The sequence below is a fragment of the Abrus precatorius genome, unplaced genomic scaffold (genome assembly GCF_003935025.1).
Source record: "Abrus precatorius isolate BTA unplaced genomic scaffold, Abrus_2018 Scaffold3, whole genome shotgun sequence".
Classification (NCBI taxonomy): Eukaryota; Viridiplantae; Streptophyta; class Magnoliopsida; order Fabales; family Fabaceae; genus Abrus; species Abrus precatorius.
In genome coordinates this window covers 22,887,632-22,912,964 of record NW_020874373.1, presented here as the reverse complement: position 1 = coordinate 22,912,964, position 25,333 = coordinate 22,887,632, and the positions used below count along the sequence as shown (strand labels likewise).

Sequence of the window (25,333 nt, the reverse complement as noted above, 5' to 3'; positions counted from 1 at the left end):
GATACACGGTCGTGTACTTTTTCGACAAATGCAGAATGCAAAAATGCAGAAACACAACACAAAATGTAGAAAATTGAATGATGTAATACTAAGCAAGGATAGATGACTACCTACTATGCTATTCAAAGGCTACTAAAATAGAATGCATAGACACAATTATGCTAAATGAAAAATACTAATTATGCAGAATCCTAATTCGATGAAAAACACTAAATATGCAGAATCCTAATTCGATGAAAAACGTTAATTATGCATATTCCTAATAAGATGTAAAATGCAACACAGAATATGCAATACAATCACACTAAAACAAAATTACATAATCAAATAACATCATCATCCCCGGCAACGGCGCCAAAATTTTGACCACGAGTGTCGCGCTCGGACAAATTATTAAAAACCGAATTGCATAAAAATTATGTAGTATGAGGTGCAATCCGAGTCATCTCCCAATGATGATAATGTTATACGATAATAAATTTTGATGGGGTTTGATTTATAAAATAATGCTGATTAGAAAAAAAAGTTAACAAGAATTTAAAAACTCTAATCCAAGAATTTAGAAGAACTACGACCACTCTATCACCGGATTCCAAGAAGATGCATCAACTAACAAATTAGTGATTAACATTAAATTTGAATGAAACCTCAATTCAAATTAAGCATTCACACGAGAACACTCATGCATTCGATTAACACACAATTCGCTCAAAGTTCAGAAACCTCTAGAACCTAATCGATTTGTGTTAATTTAATTCACCAATGCCATTAATCTTAGATCTCAAACTTGAAAATCTAATTCACACTCCTTCAAGAATTAATTACATACATCAACCGAATAATATATAATCAAACAACTGCAAAATTATCAATCCAAATGAAGAACTTCAATTCAAAATCATAATTAGCAAAAGGAGAAAGAAGGAAGAGATGAAACTGAATTTGTTGTTGAATAAATTGTGAAACCAATCCTCAAGAGTGTCTCAATCCTTTTTCAATTCTTGGACTAGATGGAAATCTAAGCCTCTATGGATGGAAGGAAACAAGTCATAAAAGGGGAGAAAAAAAAATGAGAAAGAGAAGAGAAGAGAGAAGAAGACGAGCCAAAAAAATTAAAATTCAAAATTTAAAAATTTCGTTCGTCACTTTGTTCCATTTTTTCGGCTATGAAAACAGCCTCCTTTTGGTTCGTATCCTGAAGGAAAATTGTAGCCTTGGATATTAGCTTCAAAATGCCACTAGAACGGGCTTAATCGGATATCTGTGGACTGAGATATGGCCCAAATACTGCACCTTACTCAGAATCCACGACTGCAGCGTTTCTACTTTTTCCAGGCCCAGTTTCAGCTTCTTATCATCAGAATTGGTTTCTGAGCTCTCATAAGAATTGTGCCCCTTTCTCTAAGCTTTCCTACAAATCAATAATTAGAATGAAATAAGTTCTACAACTCAAGATATGGTCCAGAAAGCAAAACAGTATCAAAATTTGCCGAATACTGGAAAAATTAAATAAAGCCCAAATAAAATTCAAACATCATAAAATGATCCAATTCAATCCAGTTTGGCAAAAAAGAGGATTAATGATCTAGGAATGAGAGGAAATAAGGTTATAAAAATCCAATTGATCACTTATCCCTAAGAAAATCAATAGTTTTAGTGATTAATTCAGATCCAAGCAACAAACCCAATTTGCATTAGTGAAGGTTACTCTTTAACTAATCAATTGAATTTCCATTCAATGATCAATTAAACACAGAATTAATCCTTCAATCAAATCAAATACTCAAAGTTCAGAGTCAAAACGAAATCAATATATCAATTCTAGATCCATAAATCCCTAACAAAAAAAGTTAGAAACACATTACAATGAAATGGAGAGAAGCAAGAAGAAAAGAAGATGAAAAGCAAAGAGCCATCTCCAAAACTTTGCCTTCCCCCAGATTCCTCTAGCAAAGAAGAACAAAAGTCACTCCTCCCTTCTCCCTCTGACTTCTCTTGGAAGTTAAAACGATTACAAAATGAATACCAAAAACTAAAAATGACAAAATGCTTCTTTTCTAAGTTTCTAATTCCTATTTATAGAGTTCCCCTAATTTTTTGACTTAACCCTTGAAATTCTGATAGTTAGTTATCCCCAGGTGTTCTAGAATCTTCTAAAAGTGATATAGAAGCTTCAAACGTCTAAAAATTGGCAAGAAGAAGTTATAAAGTTGCAAAATTTTGCGCCAAAACGCGCAGTAGCTGGAGTGAAGGCGCACAGTTGCGCGCCTTAGCTGCATGTGATCTGCGTTCCCACGCTCTTAGTGCCAAGGCTTCAACTGATGTTCGTTGTCAAGCGCAAAGTTCCAGTCTAGGCTTTACTTGGATGCTCAGTTTTGCGTTGCCACACCCTGCACTATGAGTTACAACGCGCTCTTGCGCGCCAAGGTTTCAAGTGATGTGCGTTTCAATGCACAACACTTTAATGAATGCTTCTTCTATGTGTTTATCTCTGCGTTGCTATGCCATCTGCTATGCGTTTCTATGCCTATTGCTCGCCAAAGTGCCAGGTGATGTGCGTTTCAACGCAATGACACTTATCGACTTTCAGTTGCTAGAGTGTTAACGCGCATCACTCAGAGTAGCCACGCAGACCCAGTGCTGTATTTTGTTCTTTCCATGTTCAAACGCCAATCACTTGGAGTTGTAACGCCCAGCTCTTAGGATTTCTTCAAGCTTGATTCTTTGACTATTCTTCTTCAATTTCAGCGTTTACTCCTTCCTTTAAGCACTTTCAACAACTTCCCATCTTTTTGCATGAACTCCTACAAAAATCTAAACAATTTTAATATTTCAACAAAACAAGAATTTATACTAATTATTTTATTTTTGTGATCTTTTCAAGTTTATTTTAGAACTATTTTCTTAATTATTAACCAAAAACTATGCTAAAATCATGGTAAAATATGGGTTTATCAGCTGGCGCCCTCCAAAGTAATTACTTTCATTCTTTCATAGTAAATACATGCAGCATCAGTTGGGTTTTACCTTTCTGGAGTGATTACTATGAAAGTTCATAGTAACCACGCGCAGCACTGGGACATTTTGGACTCTCTGGAGTTGTCACTATGAACTTTGATAGTAACTATGTGCAGCACCTTTAATTCTGCATGCTCTGAAGTGATTACTATGAACTTTCATAGTAACCACGTGCAGGTTTAGTGGATTCTAGGTTGTTGTAGTTGTCACTTTAAGTTTTGAAAGTGATCACTTTGGTCCCTTTGCTGGAAGTGGCTTGCTGTAGTTATCACTATCAATCTTGAAAGTAGTTACTTTCACCTCAAATTCCTCAAAATCCAATAATTCTTCAAAATAAGCTTGGGGATTCCTGCCACATTATTCAAATGATCAAAACATGTAAATAAACTATATAAATCAATGTAAATTAACCAAAAACTAAGAAACCTATATTATTTAGCCTAATTGGAATATTCATCTTATTTACACTATCTAAGTCTATTCTTTTCTATAAAAAGTAATAAATGATGTATAAAAATTTAGTAAAATGTGGATTCATCATCAAGCTAATCACTTTGAAATAAAACCAGCCTTACTACATTGAAATTTCTGATGATCCTAATTTGTATATTTCAAATTTTTTGCAGTTATGTGATACTATAAGAATGAATAGAGTAAGTGAAGATGCCATAAGACTGAGATTATTTCCATTCTCTCTAAGAGACAAAGCAAAATGTTGGTTACAAGCTCAACCACAAGGAAACATCACAACTTGGAGAAGGTTCAATTTCTGGGACATGTGATTTTGAAAGAAGGCATTGTTGTAGATCCTTCTAAAGTTGAAGATGTTTTGAAGTGGGAATCACCTAAGGCAGTCACTGAAATTAAGAGTTTCTTAGGTCTTGCCGGATACTATCGCCATTTCATTGAAGGTTTCTCAAAGATAGCCACGCCTTTGACTCGCTTGACTCGCAAAGATCAACCTTTTGAGTGGAATCAAAAGTGTGAGGACGCTTTCCAAAAGTTGAAGGTGAGATTAACTTCTGCACCAATCTTGATTCTTTCCGATCCTTAAGAGAAATTCGAGGTCTACTATGATGTTTCGCATCATGGACTTGGATATGTGCTAATGCAAAATAGAAAAATGGTAGCTTATGCGTCTCGTCAGTTGCGCACTCATGACAAGAACTATCCAAGTCATGATCTCGAACTTGCAGCTGTAGTTTTCACATTGAAGATATGGCGACATCATATTTATGGGGCAAAGTTTGAGATGTTTAGCGACTATAAGAGCCTGAAGTACTTGTTCGATCAAAAGGAGCTAAACATGCGACAGAGTAGATGGATGGAATTTCTCAAGGATTACGATTTTGAGCTGCATTATCATCCTGGCAAAGCGAACATTGTAGTGGATGCTCTAAGTCATAAGTCCATTCATGTGTCATTCTTGATGATCAAAGAGTTAGAGATGCTGGAATTATTTAGGGAAATCTTAAGATCACTAATGAGTTCTTGGAGCAAGTAAGATTGGCTCAAAGGGATGACCAATATTTGTTGGAAAGGCTAGAAGCAAGAAAGAAAGGGAAAGAATCCCATATTTACCAAGATGAGGAAGGATGGATCAAGTACAAGGAGCAGATTTGTGTTCCTGACAAGGAAAATTTGAGAAGAATGATCTTAGAGGAAGCTCATAAAAGTGCTCTCAGTATTCATCCCGGATCCACTAAGATGTATCAAGACTTGAAGAAGAGCTTTTAGTGGCTTGGAATGAAAAAGGCAGTAGCTGAATTTGTAGCTGCATGTCTAACATGCCAAAAAGTGAAGATAGAACATCAAAGACCGGCCGGACAATTGCAACCGTTGAGTATTCCTAAATTGAAATGGAGTGACATCGCAATGGATTTTGTTTCTGGTTTTCCAAAAACTAGAAATTGATGTGATGCTATATGGGTTATTGTGGATTGACTCACTAAGTCAGCCCATTTTCTCCCAATGAACTTGAAGTACTCTCTAGAGTGATTGACTCAGTTGTATATCAAGGAGATTGTGCGACTCCATAGTGTGCCAAAAATATCGTATCAGACAGAGATCCTTGTTTTACTTTGAGATTCTGGCAAAGTCTTCATCAAGCTCTAGGGACAAAGCTGAAGCTTAGTTCAACCTATCACTCTTAAACCAATGGACAATCAGAGAGAACTATCGAAACTTTGGAAGATCTTTTACGAGCCTGTATGCTTGAGCAAGGAGGCCAATGGGAACAACATCTTCCTTTGATCGAGTTCACATACAACAACAACTATCATTCAAGTATTGGCATGGCACCATACGAAGCGTTGTACGGACGTTGATGTCAGACACCTTTGTGCTGATACGAGACTGGCGATAACTTGTTTATTGGCCCTGACATAATCCAAGAAACCTCCAAAAAGATCAAAGACATTCAAGGGAGAATGAGGATAGCTCAAGATCGATAAAAGAGTTACCATGATAAGCGAAGGAGACCCTTAGAATTTGGGGACGGAGACCACGTATTTCTAAGAGTAAGCTCGACTACTGGAGTAGGTAGAGCCTTAAAGTCTCGCAAACTCCACCCAAAATTCATTGGTCCTTACCAAATTCTAAAGAAGATTGGAAATTCAGCCTATCAAATTGCGTTACCTTTGGAACTATCCAATCTCCACAATATTTATCATGTCTCCCAACTTCGTAAATAGATTCCTGATCCTTCACACGTGGTGGTACCTGACCAAATCTCCTTGAAAGAGAACCTGACTTTTGAGGTTGAACCTTTTCGGGTCAATGATCGAAAGGTTAAACAGCTCAGGAATAGGGAAATCTCTCTGGTGAAAGTGCATTGGAATGCTAAGAATGTGGAAGATGCCACATGGGAAAGAGAGACCGACATCAGAAATGCCTATCCACATCTGTTCAACTCAGGTTAGAAATTTCGAGGACAAAATTTTTTCTAAGAGGGGTAGTCTTGTAATGCCCAAATTTTGAAAAATAACTAGCGACTCTTAAATTGTAATTACTTGCTAATTCCAACTTGCTAGTATCAGAATAATTAGATAGATGCTGATTTTTATTTTTATAGAATATTGATTGATTTCTGAGTTCGGCATTTTAGAGTAACTGCATGCAGTATATTTGGTTTCAATATCATCCAAGAATTTCTTTGATTATGTTCAGCTGTACTGTCTAAAATACCCCTGATAGTCTTATCCGAAAAGTTAATTTTTATGCTATTTAAATTATTGTCAAATCATAATTATCTGCCTCAAAAAACGTGAGATTTAGTAATCATTGTATTAGATTTTCAATCATTTCTTAGCCATCAAAATTATTGAACGGAATCTCACGAAATCTAGTAATCATTACTTCAAAGATTTCCAAATCTTGTATCGGCCACTAGATTTTCATGCAACGGGACCTTGTCCACCAATTTGCAAACATCGTGATTACCTGAGTCTTCCAAAATCCAGTATTGGCCACTAGAATTTCATGCAAGAAGATTTTGTCTTCCGATTTGCAAACATAAACATTTTGAAACATTCTTTTCTTGTCTTCCAAAATGCTGACACCATGATTGCTTTAATCAATTACCTTTTCTTGAATTTATCACCACATCAAATGTCTCGTCCACATGTCAACCTAGTCATGTCGCATTCTTTTCTAGCCAATCGAAATTCATGCATTTGTTGCGTAAAATCTAAACCTTGGAATTTTGTGCCAATTTTTTGGAATTGCTCCACCAAAACCGTGTGCATGCAGCCTTAAACTATTCCATACATTTTGCTGGCCAAAATGTACTAACTTTGCTTGCAAGTTTCCTTAACAATTCACTATTCCTACACTAAAAACTGTGACACCCTCTTTATCCAATTTTTCACCAAATTGACTTCAATTTCATACCATTTGAACCTTGTGCAGTTTTTTTAAAAACTTTGGAACCTTGCCAAGTAAGCCAAACTGTGAGTGTTTGGTGGCAATAGGCATTTTAACCCTCCATATAAATAGACTTGCCAAATTCAATTGCACATTTTAGAAGCCAAAAACCGTGATCTCCCTTCTCATTTTCTCTTACTTTGCTCTCTTATTTCTCCATTCTCTCAAAGTCTCACACTCTCTCAAGCTCTTCCAAAGGAACCGAGAGGTTCCAGCCCCAAAAATCCCACCACCTCTCCATCACCAACATCTTCCTCCACCATTCCTTCAAATTTCGTGTGGAAGAAGCTCACTTTGGAGGAGAAACTTGAAGATCCTTGTTGCTATTTTTTGGTCCAGCAAGCATGCCTTGGAGATCCACCATTTCCAGTCCTTTCTTCAATTTCACGCCCAAAACTCAAAGGCAAGGGGGAGTTCTCACCTTTCTACCTTTTACTTGCTTTCCTTGGTTGAATTTGTATAAAACCTTGTAAAGATTTCATCTTTGTCTTCACTAGCCTTGAATAAATAGAAAGCCTACTTTGCATGTCAAGATTTTATCTTATACTTCACTTTTTGGTCTCCAAATTCTCGGTTTATGCTTGGATGAGTTGATTCCTTTGGAAAGTTTAAAATTTTATCACTTGCATGTTGAGTTTTCACTTTGTAAATCACTTCCCTCACTTCTATAGTCTCGGTTTTGCTTTGCATGAAGAAATCTTTTAGAAAGTTTGAGTTTTTGACCCTTACATGTGGTATTCTTCCTTTGTACGTTAATTTTGAGTTTGCAATGGTTGGAATTTCCTTGTGCATGTCTCGAATTTGTGGTTGTCTTGTTAGATTTCTTGAGTAAATGATAATCTACCCTTTGAGACCTTAGAACCTTAAGCTTGTATGCCTTGGACATCTTGTTACCAATCTTGATTTTATAAAAAGAGTTTCTTTCATGATTCTAAGAGTTTGAATGCTAAATTGGCCTTGTATTGTCTCGGTTTTGTCCTTATAATTATGAATGTCCTTTGAAAATAAAATTCCTGCACTTAGATGATGAAACCTTATATTTGCATGTTGATTTTTCTCTATTTTGGTTATTTTGGACTTGACGAAAAATGAGTTGTAAGGCTGGACAATTTTGATTGTTAGGAGAGAAAGGATAAAACTTACATATTTTGGAACCTTGGAATATTTGGAAAGGATTGGTGTGAATCATTGGAATTAATTTCATAAAAAGAAAAGGCCAAATTGCTTGGATGATCTTGGTTTTGGCATTGAAAGTGTTGCAAAAATTGGAAAATATCTTGCATGCCTTGTCTTGTGTAAGGAGGCCAAAATGAACTTGAAAGTGTCTTGTCTTTGCTTGATTTAGGTGAACCATGCTGAACTTGCTTGATTGTCAAGTGGATTGTTGCTTGTGCTTTTGTATGATTGAAATTGGAATGAAAGTAAGTGCATGACTTGATTTTACTTTGCCATGGTGCTGAAAATCAAGAGATTTACTTGGGTGAATATGCTGGAAAAATGTAAAGATGTGAGATAAAGTACTATTCATCCTTGATAATTGTGTTTAGAAAACCTTAAGGTATGTTTGAAGTGATGCTTGGCTGAAAACTTGGATTGCTTGCTATTCATTATGAATTATGCTATGGAATTACTATTTGAGAGCATCACATGCGTCATTTGCATACCTTTATGAAAGAATTGATGAGTTATAATAATGTGCAGCGAAAATGATTATATAATGTTGTGGTGTTGATAATCTAGAGCCTTTGAGGGCTGTTTGATGAAAATGGACCATGAATATTATTGGATTTATTGGAGATGTTACAATCTAGTTGTGTTATGAGTGATTGAGTATGGAGAATGAAAATCAGCATGTGACCTATGAGAAAAGTGTGAAAAAATCGAGAGGATAGGACTTTGAACAATTGTGAATTAAGTTGATTAAGTTGGTGATATAGAAAGAACCTAAGTTTGATTGATCTTTCCTAATAAAGAGTAAAAAACCGAGAGGTAACACCCTTGAATTATTCTGAATTAACTTGTTTGATTGATGGTTAGAGAGGAATTAAGTTTGATGATTCGTTCTTTCATGGAGAGAAAAACCGAGAGGAAGAAATCAAGAAAGCAAGAGTTGAATTGAATGATTTATGGTTTAGAAGATGTTAGAGATTGATAGAAATAAATGTAATGGTTAGGATGAACTTGAATGGTGAGATTACAAGGATTGAGGAATGGGATTGTACTAAATTAAAAGAGAGATTAGACTTGAAATGTAAAGGAAAAAGTGAATTGAGAAAGATGAAATGAATCAAGAGGACTTGAATGATTTGCCTAAGCAATGGTCCAATATATTATATGCTGCACTAAAATTATTCATGAGTGTGAAATTATAAAACCATGAGATTATGAAATTATGATGAGAAATCTATGATATGCTCTGAGTTCCTGAAATATACTATCTTGAAATTATTATGAACTCATTGAGAATTATTGCGAAAGTCATGGTAACTATCTATCCATGCTAAGGCATGTGACTCATGGAGATTATCTATCCATGTTGCTAAGTCTATGATGACTTCTAGCTCTATGCTATATGCTATGATTTTAAGTCCATGGTGACTTCTATTATTACTGTGCAATAGCTCTGAGTGGCTGAATGAAATGAGTTGAGAAAACTATCACAAGAAAACTGAAAATGCTACTTCACGCATCATATTATCTTGTGAAATGACTTGATGGCATAACAGAGGCACAACTGTGGGTATTGGAAGTTCAGTCGAAAGTGGACCTTCTAGGGGTGGCGAAAGGGGGAACATCTGACCTAAGTGGCACATGGCTGCTGAGCTCCCTGTAGCCGGGTCGTGACCCGCTTGGAAGACCTTAGCCAAACCTGACGTGAACTCCGTAACACTAGGGTTGTTGAGGTCCATTCCTGAACATGCCGGATGGCACTACACATCGACTTATGTGCTATTATTCTATTTCTATCTATGATTATCACTGTGCAGAGTAGGGAATGGAGTCCTCCGATCGCCATACGACTTGAATCTATCTATATCTATCTCTATGCTAAAAGCTGGACAAGTTGCCAGTCATAGAGGATTGGGATCCCCATGCATCATTTGCATGCTATTAACACTTGAGTGACTATATGGGTGAGATCAAAACCTGCATTCATGCATCATGTGCATTACTAGTAGGGATGGAAAATTGGTTATGATTATGAATAGAATTAACACCCTATTATATGATTGAACATTTGATGATGCTGAATGTTGATAGTTGGATTGAATTGTGACTGGGTGATGTTGATGAATCCATATTTTGACCGATATTTTAGCATAATTCTAACACAAATGATAAGAAAAATATATAAAGAAAGCAGAAAAATTTAGAAAAAGAGAAGGAATTGAATTTTGTTTACATATGTAGTTATTTTAGCAATTGTGAAATTTTTGCTTAGGAATTAAGTTTTTAATCTTGTTTTTGTAGGAATAAATTGAGCAAGGATCATATTCATGGAAGTTTGATGACAAGGAAGAGGAAAGAAGCAAGTCTGGACTCCAAAAACTCAAGAATAAGAAATTGCAGCCTGGGCGTTACCACTTTTATCAGTAAAAGTGATAGTTCCAGAGAGGCAAAATATCAGGAAAGCTCTGCGTAACCACTATTGTCATCAAAAGTGATCGTTCCAGAGAGTCTTCAACTTGGCGAGCTGCGCGTAGTCACTTTTATCAGAAAAAGTGATAACGCGCAACTACCTTGGCTCTGCGTTGTCACTTTTATCATCAAGAGTGATAGTTCCAGAGAGCTCTCAATATCAGGAAAATGCGCGTGGCCACTATTTCTGGGAAAAGTGTTAACGCGCAACCAAAAACTCTCTGCGTAACTACTATTTCTCATAAAAGTGATGACGTGAAAGTCTGGGAAATTTTATAAATACCAGAAGCGATCCGGAAAAAAGGGATTCTATTCATTTTCAGTTTTTTTGTGTTAGTTTCTGGTCAGAGGAAGTGAGAGAGAGGAGTGCGAATTCAGATCTTGGAGCTTCACGAAGAGGAATTGGAGTGGAGCAAGCTTCCATGGCGTTTCTGAGTTTCTTCTTCTCTTCTTCTCTTTCTTTTTCTTCTTCTGCTGCCATGGCTGTGTAATTCGTTCATAGTTAGGGATTGTAGATCTGAAATGAACATGTTGAATTGATTTGGATCTGGATTTCGAGCTTTGGAATAGATTGAGTGATTGATTCTGAACTTCACGTGTGAATTGAATGGAAATTTGATTAACTAAATTCAGAGGAACCTTTGTCAATGGAAATTGAATTTGTTCTTCAGATCTGAACCAATCGCCGAGATTTTAGTTTTCTTAGGGATAAGGAACTTTGATCTTGCAATTTTTTGGTTTCTTACACTTAAGGCAACATTGAATTGAATTAGATCTAAGGAATTAGAATGGTTTAATTGAATGTTAGGTTCACTGAGTTAAGGAATTAACCTCTGAATAGTATAAAGTGAAACTGATTGTCATTCTTTCCAATTGCTTGTTAATTCAGAACTTTATTGATTAAACATTGGAGTTTTGGTGAAGCAATTCCCTAGCTATGGTTTCTCCCTCTGTTATCACATAACTGTGTGTGCATTGTCTTGTTTGCTGCAAGTTCATTTTACTTTTAATTGTTCCAGTTTGCTGTTATTAGATGTTACCACTCTCCTTACAATTTTGAAAAAGCTTAAATGGTTATAATTCTATGAAGTGATACTTGAATCTAAATTCCCTGTGGAGACGATATTTGGATCTTAATTTTACTCATTACTTGCTGTAATCCTAGTGCACTTGCTAGTGTAGATTGCTAACAACAAGTTTTTGGCGCCGTTGTCGGAGAATTTTGCATTTCAATATCATTAGTAGTAGAAAAGTAACTAGATTGAGCATTTAATTTGTTGCTTTGTTTTCAAATTGCTTTCTGCATAATTTTACTGCACCTTGTGTAATATTCTGCATAATATTTCTGTCTGCTGTATAGAGTTTTTACATCATTGTTTATCTGCATAATTTCAGTTTTCATTGTTCTTCATAGTTGTAATTGCCATTCTGCATATTTGTACATGATTTTACAATTCTGCAACTGCTAGATTTAAGTTTCTATATGCTTTTACTGATAGAATTTGCATGAATTCTGTTGTACATTTCTGAATATCAATTGTGGTCTAATTTTGCTTTAAACTGATTTGTATATGCGTGGTAAAAACAAGAATAAATCAATTCTGGTCTTTGATCCTAACATAGACATAACTTTGAGAAGATTGAGAAAAGAGTCTAGAGCAGAAAAAGCCATAGGGAGTGATAGTGAGTTAGAAGCTGTCCATTCTCCAGAATCTCAGAGTAATCCTAGAGTTAAAAGAACATCTACACCCTTGAGACAACCAAATCCAGCAATAGAAATGGTAGAACAGAACAGATTTAGAACATTAGGGGACTATGCTATTCCTAACATGCAAGGTTTTAACTCTTCTATAATTAGGCCAACTATTCAAGCCAACCATTTTGAGATTAAACCTGCCCTACTACATTTAGTCCAACAGGATCAGTTTGCTGGAGGAAATTCTGATGATCCTAACCTGCATATTTCAAATTTTCTGCAGCTATGTGACACCATAAGAATGAATGGAGTTAGTGAAGAAGCTATCAGATTAAGACTATTTCCTTTTTCCTTGAGAGATAGAGCAAAATGTTGGTTACAAGCTCAACCATAAGGAAGCATCACAACCTGGACAGAACTTGTGAATAAGTTTTTAACTAAGTACTTCCCTCCATCCAAAGCTGCTAAGTTGAGAGGAGAAATTACATCTTTTGTGCAGCAAGAAGGGGAATCACTGTATGAAGCATGGGAAAGATACAAAGAACTGCTTAGAAGGTGTCCACATCATTGTATTCCAGATTGGATGCAATTAGAGACTTTTTATAATGGGATGAATGCAGTAACAAGAACAATGGTTGATGCTGCTGCTGGAGGTTCATTAAATACAAAGTCCTTGGAAGAAGCTCAGAGGATTATTGACATGATGGCATCTTCAATGTATCAGAATTCAAACTCAAGGAACCAAGGAAGAAACTCCGGTCATGAAGCTAAAGTTCTGGAAACTTTTCTTGCACAAAATCAGCTACAAAATCAAATGTTTTCAGAACAATTAGCTGCCTTAACACAACAAATCAACAATCTGCAAACAGGGAGTATGCCTACCAGTCAGCTAAGTTGTGATTTTTGTGGAGGAAACCATGCAAATGGTGCATGTGAGGCATCCACAAGTGAACCACAAGAGCAAGTGAATTATATGAATAATTTTCAGAGACAATAACCATCATATCCCCCTGGATTTCAATTTTCAAATAATAGAACTCAGCAGTATTCTAATTGGAATAATCAATATTCTGCTGCAAAGAATTCTAATTCAAATTTTCCTTTTTCTAATGCAGGTCCAACAACACAACAGCCTTATTTTCAGAGGAATTCATCCACTCAACCTCAAGGAAATCAAAAATTTTCTAGACCTATGAATGAGAGGTTGACTGAGATGGAAGAGACTATGCTGCAATTCATGAAGGAGACTCAAACAAGCTTCAAAAACCAAGAAGCTTCCATGAAGAAACTAGAGACACAGATTGGACAATTAGCTGAACAATTATCCAGCAGGGATGAAGGAAGATTTCCAAGCAATACAGTAATCAATCCTAAAGAGCAATGTCAAGCCATAACTACAAGGAGTGGAGCTGTAGTTGCAAGCCTTAAACCAGCAGAAAAGAAAGTAAATGATGTAGCAGAAAGAAACATTGAACAAGATCTGCAACAAGGAAATTTTAAGCTATTGAAGAAAGACCATTCAGAAGAAAAAGAAAAAGTTCCCATGAATTCTGAAAGGAAAACCAAAAAGCAACTCTTTGAGGAAGCTTGTAAGCCAATAGATCCAGAAAAATACAAGAGGCTGCCCTATCCTCAAAGAGTTCAGAATCCTAAACAAGAGGAACAATTTGAAAGGTTTATGAATGTCTTTAAGAAATTACAAATTAACATTCCTTTTGCAGAAGCTTTGGAGCAAATGCCCTCATATGCAAAGTTTATGAAAGAACTACTTTCCAGAAAAAGAAAGCTAGAGCATGATAAAACAGTACCTTTGACAGAGGAGTGCAGTGCCATTCTCAAGAGAAAGCTTCCTCAAAAGCTGAAAGATCCTGGATCATTTAGCATTCCTTGTGAAATAGGAAACTGCACTGTGGGAAGAGCATTGTGTGACTTGGGAGCAAGCATAAATCTGATGCCATTGGCTGTTCTGCAGAACCTTGGCATAGAGGAAGTGAAGCCCACCAACATTACACTGCAGCTAGCTGATAGATCATACACTTATCCATATGGAGTTGTTGAAGATTTATTAGTTAAAGTTGACAAGTTCATTTTTCCTGCAGATTTTGTAATTCTGGACATAGAGGTGGATTCTAACATTCCTTTGATCCTAGGGAGACCATTTCTTGCAACAGGGAGAGCTTTAATAGATGTGCAGAAAGGTGAACTTATGCTTAGAGTTCAAGATGAGAAGGTAATATTTAATGTGTTTGAAGCTTTAAAATATCCAATTGAAGATAGCACATGTATGAAGGTAGATATACTGGATGCTTTCATTACACAACACCATATTAATGAAATTGATGAACTTGCTGTGTTAGAAGAAATAATATCTACAGGAAGCAACAAATCTGAACTTCTGCATGAAGAATGCATTAAGGAAGTGCAGCAGCAACTAGAAGCTCTGCCAATTCAAAAATCTGCAGAAAATTCAGTGAAGGAGAAGCTAGAAAAGGATGATCAAGAAGAGGAAAAGCAAAGGCTAGAACTGAAACAACTACCTTCACACTTGCGGTATGCATTTCTGGATGAGAAACATGAAAATCCAGTCATCATCAATAATGAACTTAAGGAAGAACAAGAGAAAAAATTGCTCAAAATTTTGAGAGAACACAAATCTGCAATTGGCTGGAGTATTGCAGATCTGAAAGGTATAAATCCCTCATTTTGTAAGCACAGAATTTTATTTGAAGAGAATTTTAAGCCTGTTGTAAAGCCACAAAGGAGGTTAAACCCAACCATGAAAGAGGTAGTTAAAAAAGAGGTCATAAAGCTGTTAGATGCAGGAATAATATACCCAATTTCTGACAGCAATTGGGTAAGTCCAGTCCAAGTTGTTCCAAAGAAAGGTGGTATGACAGTTGTACCTAATGAAAAGAATGAACTTGTCCCTACTAGGACTGTGACTGGATGGAGAATGTGCATAGACTATAGGAAATTAAATGATGCAACCAGAAAAGATCATTTCCCACTACCATTTGCAGATCAAATGTTAGAAAGACTTGCTGGACATTCATTTTATTGTTTTCTTGAGGGGTATTCAGGATATAATCAAATAGCTGTAGATCCTTTAGATCAAGAGAAAACTGCATTTACATGTCCATTTGGAGTCTTTGCATATAGGAGAATGCCATTTGGTTTGTGTAATGCCCCTGCCACTTTCCAAAGATGCATGCTTTCTATTTTTTCTGATTTGGTAGAAAACATCATAAAAGTGTTCATGGATGATTTCTCTGTTTTTGGTGATTCTTTTGATGATTGTTTAGCTAATCTATCCACTATTTTGCAGAGATATCAAGACACTAATCTTGTGTTAAATTGGGAAAAGTGCCATTTCATGGTACAAGAAGGCATTGTCCTTGGTCACAAAATTTCAGAGAAAGGAATGGAGGTGGACCAAGCTAAAATAAAAGTCATTAGTAAATTGCCTCCACCTATCAATGTTAAGGGAGTTAGAAGTTTTTTAGGACATGCTGGTTTTTATAGAAGATTCATAAAAGACTTTTCCAAGATTGCTAAACCCTTGAGTAATTTACTTATAAAGGATGCAGATTTCATATTTGATGATAATTGTTTGCATGTATTTTCTGTTTAAAAAGAGAAACTGATTTCTGCACCTATTCTTGCAAAACCAGATTGGAAACTACCTTTTGAACTCATGTGTGATGCAAGTGATAGTGTAGTGGGTGCTATTTTAGGACAAAGAAAAGATAGGAAATTACATGCTATCTATTATTCAAGCAAAGTGTTAAATCCTGCACAAGTGAATTTCACAACAACAGAAAAAGAACTTTTAGCTGTTGTATATGCTTTTGATAAGTTCAGATCATATTTAATGGGTTCAAAAGTGATTGTATACACTGATCATGCTGCTCTTAAATATCTCTTGACAAAACAGGATGCAAAGCCCAGATTATTAAGATGGATTCTACTCCTCCAAGAATTTGAGCTAGAGATCAAAGACAAGAAAGGAAAAGAAAACAGTGTTGCTGACCACCTATCCAGATTACCCTTGGAGAGTTCAACCACTGAATCATTGGAAATAAATGAAGAATTTCCAGATGAAAAGCTGTTCGCAGTGGATAACATACCTTGGTTTGCTGACATTGCAAATTTTAAAGCCACTCAATTCATACCAAAGAGGTTTACTTGGCAGCAAAAGAAGAAGTTCCTACATGACAGCAAATTCTATGTGTGGGAAGACCCATACTTGTTCAAAATTGGAGTAGATGGGTTACTTAGAAGATGCATTCCACAAAGTGAGCAAGCTGAGATATTATGGCATTGTCATAATTCAGAATATGGAGGCCACCATGCAAGTTCAAGAACTGCTGCAAAAGTGTTGCAAGCAGGTTTCTTTTGGCCTACACTCTTCAAAGATGCCAAAAGGTATGTAGAAAACTGTGACAAATGTCAAAGAACTGGAAATATCTCAAGAAGACATGAGCTGCCATTAACCAACATCTTAGAAGTGGAATTGTTTGATGTATGGGGGATTGATTTCATGGGACCATTTCCCCCATCATTTTCACACAAATACATTCTAGTGGCAGTGGATTATGTGTCTAAATTGGTAGAAGCAATTCCCACCAGATCAAATGATGCAAAGGTAGTGATTTCTTTTATAAGAAAGAACATTTTTTCAAGATTTGGTGTGCCTAGAGTGCTAATAAGTGATGGAGGTACTCACTTCTGCAACATGTATCTTGAAGCTGTATTAATGAAATATGGTGTGAAGCATAAGGTTGCTACTCCTTACCATCCACAAACAAGTGGACAAGTGGAGGTTTCAAATAGAGAAATCAAGCAAATTCTGGAGAAGGTAGTGAACAGCTCAAGGAAGGATTGGTCAAAGAGGCTGGATGATTCATTGTGGGCATACAGAACTGCTTTTAAAACTCCAATTGGTATGTCTCCATATCAGTTAGTATTTGGAAAGGCCTGTCACCTACCCCTAGAGTTGGAACATAGAGCATATTGGACTACAAAATGACTTAATTTCGATCTATCAAATGCTGGAAGGAAGAGAGTTCTGCAGCTGCATGAATTGGAGGAATTCAGACAGCAAGCATATGAGAATGCAAAGTTGTACAAAGAAAGAACCAAGAGAATCCATGACAAGTTCATTCTGCAAAAAGATTTCAGACCTGGCCAGCAAGTGCTGTTATTCAATTCAAGATTAAAATTATTTCCAGGGAAATTGAAATCTAGATGGTCTGGACCATTTTTAATAAAGGAAACCTCTCCCTTTGGAGCAATTCTTATAGAAGATCAGAAAACAGGGAGGGAATTCAAGGTCAATGGCCAAAGACTGAAGATCTATCATGGAGAAGAGTTTGCAAGAAACATATCGTGCTTGAAATTGGTTCCTCTTGAGTGAGGAACAACTAATGTCAAGCTAGTGACATTAAAGAAGCGCTTTGTGAGAGGCAACTCACATTTCTAACCCAGTTTAAGCTTTTTATAGTGTTTTTAGAATTTTGCATATTATTGTTTTGTAAATTTCTGATATTCTGCAAAAATTCTACACAAATATTGCTGAATCTGAGTTTCTGAGGTGCATTTGTTTGTTTAATCTGAAAATTGATGAGGTGAATGTGTAGTTAAGAGTTCAAGATTCAGCATAATCTGATTTTACCAATTTCTGGAAGTTTCTGCATAATGTATGTGAATAGTCCACTGAATCTGATTTTCTGAGGCATAAATGAGATACTTGAACTGAGATTCAATGTGAAGAGTGTGTATTTGATGGATTCAAGAGTGAAAATTTAATTAATTGAGGTTTTAGAGGTAATTGATTAATGAGAGGAGTCACTTTATTGCAGAAAAGAAGCTACGCAGAGAATGCAATTTGAGGTTTTCTGCTGGAACAATCACTTTTGCTGATAAAAGTGATCACGCAGAGACAGATGGGAAAATGAACTCTCTGGAACGCTTCCTTTTTCTGTCAAGAGTGACTACGCACAGGTAAGTAAACTTCTAATATCTCTGCGTAAGTACTTTTATTGAAAAAAGTTATCACTTTGCTGCGCGTTATCACTTTGCTCAGCAATAGTGATAACGCGCGCCTCACCCTGAAAAATTCACTCTCTAGAACATTCACTCTTACGAATAATAGTGATCACGCTGGGAATTTTAATAACATAAAAGTCACTTTTATTCTCCAAAGTAGTCACGTGCTTGGGCGTGCCTATAAATATTGCTAAGGGTGAATACACACATACGTTTTTAAATCAAAAAAATCCCTTCCCTCTCTGAGAGCTCCCCACTTATCAACCTCTGCATTACGATTCAGAAGCTTCTTCTTCCTTGTTCGAATATCATTTCTGCATCTCAACCAAGGTACACTTCCCTCACTTCTAAAATCTGTGATTGGGGTTTCTGTATTTGTATAACTATTTTGGGGAAGTTGCTAAAAAGGGATAACTAAGAATGCTCGAGGCAAACAAATCAATTTAGGGATAGAAAATACTGAGATTAGGTTTTGCTGTAATGAGAGTTCTCTGAAAAAAAAATTAAATTCTGCATTGTACTTTTCACATTAACAAATTTCTGCAGAAATTGATTTGACCTAAAAGACTTTAATAACAATGTTCTGATTGAAAGATATTGAATTTGAAAGTCTGAAATTATCTATTGTACTGTGTTCTGCATGTACTATTTTGGAAAATGTCGAGATGAGTGTTGGGAAACTATTTTGATAGTATTTGCTTCAAAAATGGACAATACTTTGGATCAATCTTTCCCTGTCAACTATGACATTTCTGCTGGGATAATTGAAATTACATTGCATATTATATGAACCACATTTCTGCAGAATCTGAACTGATGGCAACAGAACTTTCTGAAACTGTAGAATTGAAAATTAGAATACATAGCTGTGTTGAAATTGAGTTAGACATTAAATTGGGATTATCTGAAATGTATACTTGATTGCAAAATGAATCAACTTGGGAATTTTGGTCAAGGCATGTAATTATCTTTCTGCGTTACCCTGTTAATTGATAAGAGTGTGCACTCTGAAATTCTACTGTTAGATTTTGCATGTTTTGAATAAGTTGTGCAATTGGGTGTTGGTTCTATTAGCAGATTGCATGATGAGAAGTATTAGAAAATTTTAATTTCTGCAAACTGCTTGATTAAATTTTCTGCTGTATAGGATTATTCTTGATTCTAAAATTTTTAACTGACAATTACTCCTTCAATGCAGAAAATTCCAAAATGGTTAGGACTTCATTCAACACACCTGTGGGTCCTCCTAAGAAGAAGCAAGCTGCATCTTCTACCACCCCTAAGAAGAAGCGAGCTGCATATTCCATGACCCCAACAAGAAGATCCAGCAGAAATCTCCAAGCTGCAGCATCAAAAAGGGCCAGAACTGATGGTGTCTCAAGCTCTTCACCTATTCAGATATCTGAACCCTCACCTTCTCCCTCACCTCAGACAAGAACATCTTCACCCTCACCTTCTCCACCACCTTCAACCAGATCTCCTGCACCTGCACCCTCACCTACACCATCACCTCCACCAAGAACAGTTGTACCTTCAGGATCCTCACCACCAGCCACACATGATCCAAGATTCAGAAGTTTGGCTCATGAAAACTTTTTTAGAGCCAATATTCTAAGAAGAAAAATTGTTCCTGACAGAGCATTCCAAATAGTTGGGAACAACTATCCTGAATTTAAAGAGGAAATCCAGAAAAGAGGCTGGGAATTCTTCTGTGCAACAGCTGGCCTAGGTTGGAGGGAAATAACTCAGGAATTCTATGCCAATGCCATGAGGTTTAAAGGGAAAGGAACCCCTAAGTTCAGCTCCATGGTCAAGGGCATGAGAATTGACTTCTCACCAGCAAATATCAACAGGGTGCTGGAAGTTAATTCTGCACAACATGCTGCACAACTGGACTTCAAAACATTTAAGGAAAGTCCAGATATTGATTTTGTGCAAATTCTGGAAAGGATTGGGAAACCAGGCACCACATGGGAGCTCAACCAATCTAAGAAGCCAAAGCATATTGTCACCAAGAATTTTCTGCCCTTTGCCAAAGTATGGAGCATGTTTATTTTAAATTCGTTCATGCCTGTCAAACATAGCTCCACACTAGCTGTGAAGAGGGCTGCTCTACTTTTTGCCATAGTCTCCAACATCTACATAGATGTGGGAGAGGTAATAAGCGACTGTATCTTGGGAATACTGAAGACAAAAAGGGATTCATTAGCCTTTCCTTCAGTAATTACACTACTTTGTGAAGACGCAGGAGTAGAGTTTGGTGATTATCAAGAGAAAATCAGAGCTGCACCATCCATTTTTGCAGCTCTGATCAAAGAGATTTATGCAACTGTTTCCTGCACTTCTGCAGCCCCAATTCCTTCACAATTCAAGAAAGAGAAACCAATGATGATGAAGGATACTCTGAAGCAGCTAGCTGAAGAGCAGAATCAACTTGCTGAAAGGCAGACTGAGCTACATAATAGCCTCAAAGCTGGAGTCATGCTAATGGAATGTGTAACGCCCCGATTCTCCTGATTCAGCTAGCGACCGTTGAATCGTACTTGCTTGCTTACTCTGCTTCTTTAGTATCGGAATAATTAGATGGAGGTTAAATTGAATTATTTTATTTTATTTTGATAAGAATATTGAATTATTTCTAAGTTCGGTATTTTAAGGTAACTGCATGCAAACATATAGTTTCAGTATCGTCCAAGGATTTTCTTGAGTATGTTCAACTGTACTGTCCACACTGCCCCTGATAATTTTATCCCGAAAGTTAAAATTTTATCTTATTTAAATTGTCAAATCAAAGGTGTTCGCCTTGAAAAACGTGAGATTTTGTAATCATTGCTAAGATTTTGTAATCATTCCTTAGCTGTCAAAATTCTACACGGAATCTCACGAAATCTAGAAATCATTATTGTAAAGATTTCCAAATCTAGTATCGACCACTAGAAATTCATGCAAAAGATTCTTGCCTCCCGATTAGTAGACAAAATTATTCCGGAACTTTCTAATCGTGCCTTCTAAAAGGCCGGCATCATGATTACTCCAATTAAATGCTTTTCTTGAAATCTGCACCATGTCAAATGTCCCTTCGAAAGTCAATCTCATCACATCAAATTCCTCGTCGGCCAATCACATTGCATGCAATTGCTGCCTAGAATCTAGCCTTTGGAATTTTGCGCAATTCTTGGAATGTTTTACTCCAAACCGTGTGCATGTAGCCTCCACACTCCTCCATGCATTTTGCTTGCCAAAATGTGATTGCTTAACTTACAAGTTTGCAAAAGAATTCACTATTCATGCACAAAAAATCGTGACACCCTTATTATTCAAGTTTTTCACCAAATTCCACTTCCAAATTGCTTTAAATTAATTTGGTGCAGTTTTGCATTTGAATACTGCCCCACAAAGCCCAAACCGTGAGCATTAAGCTCTAATTGGCAAAGGGAAATTAAACACTCCATATAAATAGACCAAACCACCTCATTTTCTCTCTTTTTTCACTCAAAAACCGTGAGCCCTCCACCTTTCCTCTCAAAAATCCTTTCAAGTTCCTATTTTCTCCATTTTTTCAAAGAAACCGAGACCCCCCTCCCTAAATCTCTCCAAAAGTTCTCATCCTCTCAACCTTCTAAGACAAGCCAAGGAGCTCCAAGCTTTCACTTTTGCCTTCTCTTGCTTGATTCTTCAAAACCGTGACCATTCCTTCAAAGAGGTAAGCTTTCTCATCCTTTTTCCTTCTTTGATTTGAAGATCCATGGAAGCCTAACACCAAGAACTCCTAAAAAGCTTCCTTTTTCACTTGATCCTAACCATTTGAAGCTTTTCCCCTTTTTTCTCTTCAAAGAACCGAGGAAGACAACCTAACCAAGAGGAGAAAGATTGAAGTTTGAAACTCATCCTCTCGGTCCAGCAACTCTCCTTTGAAGAACCAGCCAAGATCAACTCCTTTTGCTCCTAAATTTTCGTCACAATCAAGGCAAGGGGGAGTTCTCACAATTAACGTGTTTGCATGTCCATTTCTTGGCTGTTTTTACACATTTTTCCCTTGAAAAATAGTGTGTGTTGGACTGCATGTTTTAAGAACTTCAAATCTAAACTTGCATGTTAAGTTTTATCCAAAAAGTGTATGGATTTCTTTGTTTGCATGTCTCGGTTACTTCCTAAAGAGTTTGAATTCACTTTTAATCAACTTTAATTCCTAAAAAGCTTGAAACTTTGATGTGTGGATGTGGATCTTTCCCTGTGCATGTCTCGATTTTTATGTTCCCTTGGTGGAACCTTTGAATTAATGACATTTCCTTCTTGAAACCATGAACCGTGAACTTGATCAACATATTCTTTCACTTGCATGTTAATTTTTAACCATGAAATGCTTTGGATCTCTTTGTGCATGCCTCGGTTTCACCTTTGTTTGGCTGGATTCTTTGTTTAAAATGTTGATTGACCCTTGTAATCAATAAACCTTGGATTGCATGTGAAATGGAAGCCATTGCATGTTGATTTCAGCCCCTAAGTGTTTCGGTTTTCCCTTAGAAATTTGAATGTCACTTGGAAATGTTGCCCTTCCACTTGGACGATGAAACTATGTCATTGCATGTTAGTTTCCTTTATGTTACATAAATTTAATTTAATAAAAATCTAGTGGAAAAGCTGGACAGATTTGATCTTGCATGGAAAAAGCCTAGAATATTGAACTACACTTAGAAATTGAAAATCGTGTTGGACTTTGTGTAATTTGCATGAGAATGGTTGCTTGTTAGTTTGGATGATGGATGATTGAATTGATTGTGATGGATGTGTTCACTTGGTTTGAAAAGCTTTATGCATGTGGTGTTTTGGAAATTTGTGGTGGACAAGAAAGTGAGAACTATGCATTCTCGGTTTTGATGATGAGAAATCCTAAAAGTTGTACTTAAAATTGTGATAATTTTGATGAAATATGGGTAATAAGGACTGCATAATGATAAGGTGTGTTTGCTGTTTGCACTTGAATCCGTGAGCACTAAGATGAATCATGCATCATGTTCATCACATTATACAAGGAATAAAAGGAGAGAATCAAGCGCAGCCCTTTTTGATGGAAAGTTTACCTAAACTAAAAGGATAGTAAATAAAGGTATGGAGATGGTAATTAAGGGACTGAATATAGTAGTTAATCAATAAAAGTCATCCTTAGAAAAGATCTCACTATTAGCTTAATGGAACCTATCGCGTGAGGACTAATATTAATGAACCTAAAAAGAATTAGAACGCAACTAAGTAACCTTGAATTAAATAGGTAGTCGGGAATCAATATACGTAATTAGAAAATAACTAAATGGAAAAACCAGAGAGATAGAGAAAAGTGGAGATAAGTCATATGTAAAGTAGGAGGTAGTATGGTTAATAACAATGGAAATGATAAATTGAGTAGTGTTAATATAGTAAGTTAATGTAATAGGATTTGGGTGGGAAAATCTGAGAGGGTTGTGTCAAAATCATTGAGAATTATGTGTTGAGAAATAGTGGATGTGCATTGGTGGGATTGGAAGTTTGTGTGTGATTCCTAACCTTATTGTTTGACAAATTTATGCTAGATGAGAAAGTGAATAGTGATTGAGCAGGCCTTGTGAGGGCTTTGTTTCTGTGCTTGAATTCCATATGACCCAAGATTGAGAAAACGTTGAGGAGAGAAAGGAGAATCATACTCCATGCATCATAACATTTCTTTGGAACGACTTGATGGCATAACAGAGGCACAACTGTAGGTATTGGAGGTTCGGTCCTGAGTAGACCTACGGGGGTGGCGAAAGGGGGAACAGTCGACCTAGATGGTGTAGCAGAGCTCTCTGTGGCCGGGTCGTGACCCTACTTGCAAGCCTTAGCCAAGCCCGACAAGAACTCCACATCCTAGGGTCGTTAAGGTCCATTCCCGAAGAGACCCAGTTTGGGGCCAGCACCAGTTTGGGTGTTTTTGAATAATGATGTAAATTCTTTTCTGTGCGATTGTGATGCAGGGAATGGAGTCCTCCGATCGCCATACGACTTGGATATGAAATTGTGACCTCTACACTAAATGCTGGGCAAGTCGCTGGCAGTAGAGTAAGGGATCCCCATGCATATCATGTGCATTAACACGAAAATTTGAGGGATGGATAGTGAGAGACGAAACTTGCATTCATACATCATGAGCATTATTAGTTTGATGAACCTAGGAATTATCTGTGAGAAGTATGAACCGACCTATATTGTATTGATGTTTGTTCTGAGATTGGATAATGATGTGACTTGAGTGATGGTGTGAAAAGCCACCTTCCTTGGGGTACGGCTATTGAATGTTTGCTTGTGTTTGGAGAACTCACCCCTGTTTGTGTGTGTTGTTGTACTTTTGTATATGTCTTGTACAGATGACCAGCTTCCGAGTGAAGGTATGGGTCCTGCCATCTGAGGAGGACGTTTGGGTGTTCGACGCGGCAGCACAGCAAAGCATCTTCCATGGAATGGCACGAGTGATTCATGGACAAGATGTCGGACACTCGTGGACCACCCACTTTATGGTTGACACCCCCATCGAGCTTGTTTTCTCCACCCCACCTGGAGACTCCCACCTACCTTATCCTGCACTTGCAGCTACTCCTTCTCCCATGTCTGTTGATCCCCGTACTCCCAGTTCTAGACCAGTACCTACGCCTGTACCATTCCCTACTGAGGAACCTACTCCACCCCCTATGACCACTGAGAGAGATACATATATGGCAGAACCCTTAGTGAGGAATGATGATGTACTGCCCCACATGCTCCCTATCTACCCAAACACTTATTCGCCCTTTACCACAGTTCATTCACCACCTCGCACTGCTGGATGGATTGTAGAGGACTCAGAGGACGCTGCTTCTTCTAGCTCTGCTTCCCCGACATCTTCTGAGGAGTCCGATCCCATTGAGGATTATTCTCCTCTCGACTGATTGGGATAGTTTGTTTGTTGTTGTTTTTAGGGAACTGCTCTTAGGGAGTCAGTCTGTTTCATTCCATGTATCT

General features: G+C 37.0%; 1 protein-coding gene and 1 non-coding gene across 2 annotated transcripts; one reads left to right on the top strand and one right to left on the bottom strand.

Annotated features, from left to right (window-relative positions):
• Positions 1–3,730: 3,730 nt before the first annotated feature.
• On the top strand, positions 3,731–4,072 carry LOC113862349 (uncharacterized mitochondrial protein AtMg00860-like). The gene has a single exon (XM_027495437.1). The coding sequence runs from the start codon at positions 3,731–3,733 to the stop codon at positions 4,070–4,072; it is 342 nt and encodes a 113-aa protein (XP_027351238.1).
• An 8,671-nt stretch (positions 4,073–12,743) lies between these two features.
• LOC113864016 lies at positions 12,744–12,850 on the bottom strand. The gene has a single exon (XR_003504625.1). It is a non-coding gene; the product is annotated as a small nucleolar RNA R71 (small nucleolar RNA).
• Positions 12,851–25,333: the final 12,483 nt, after the last annotated feature.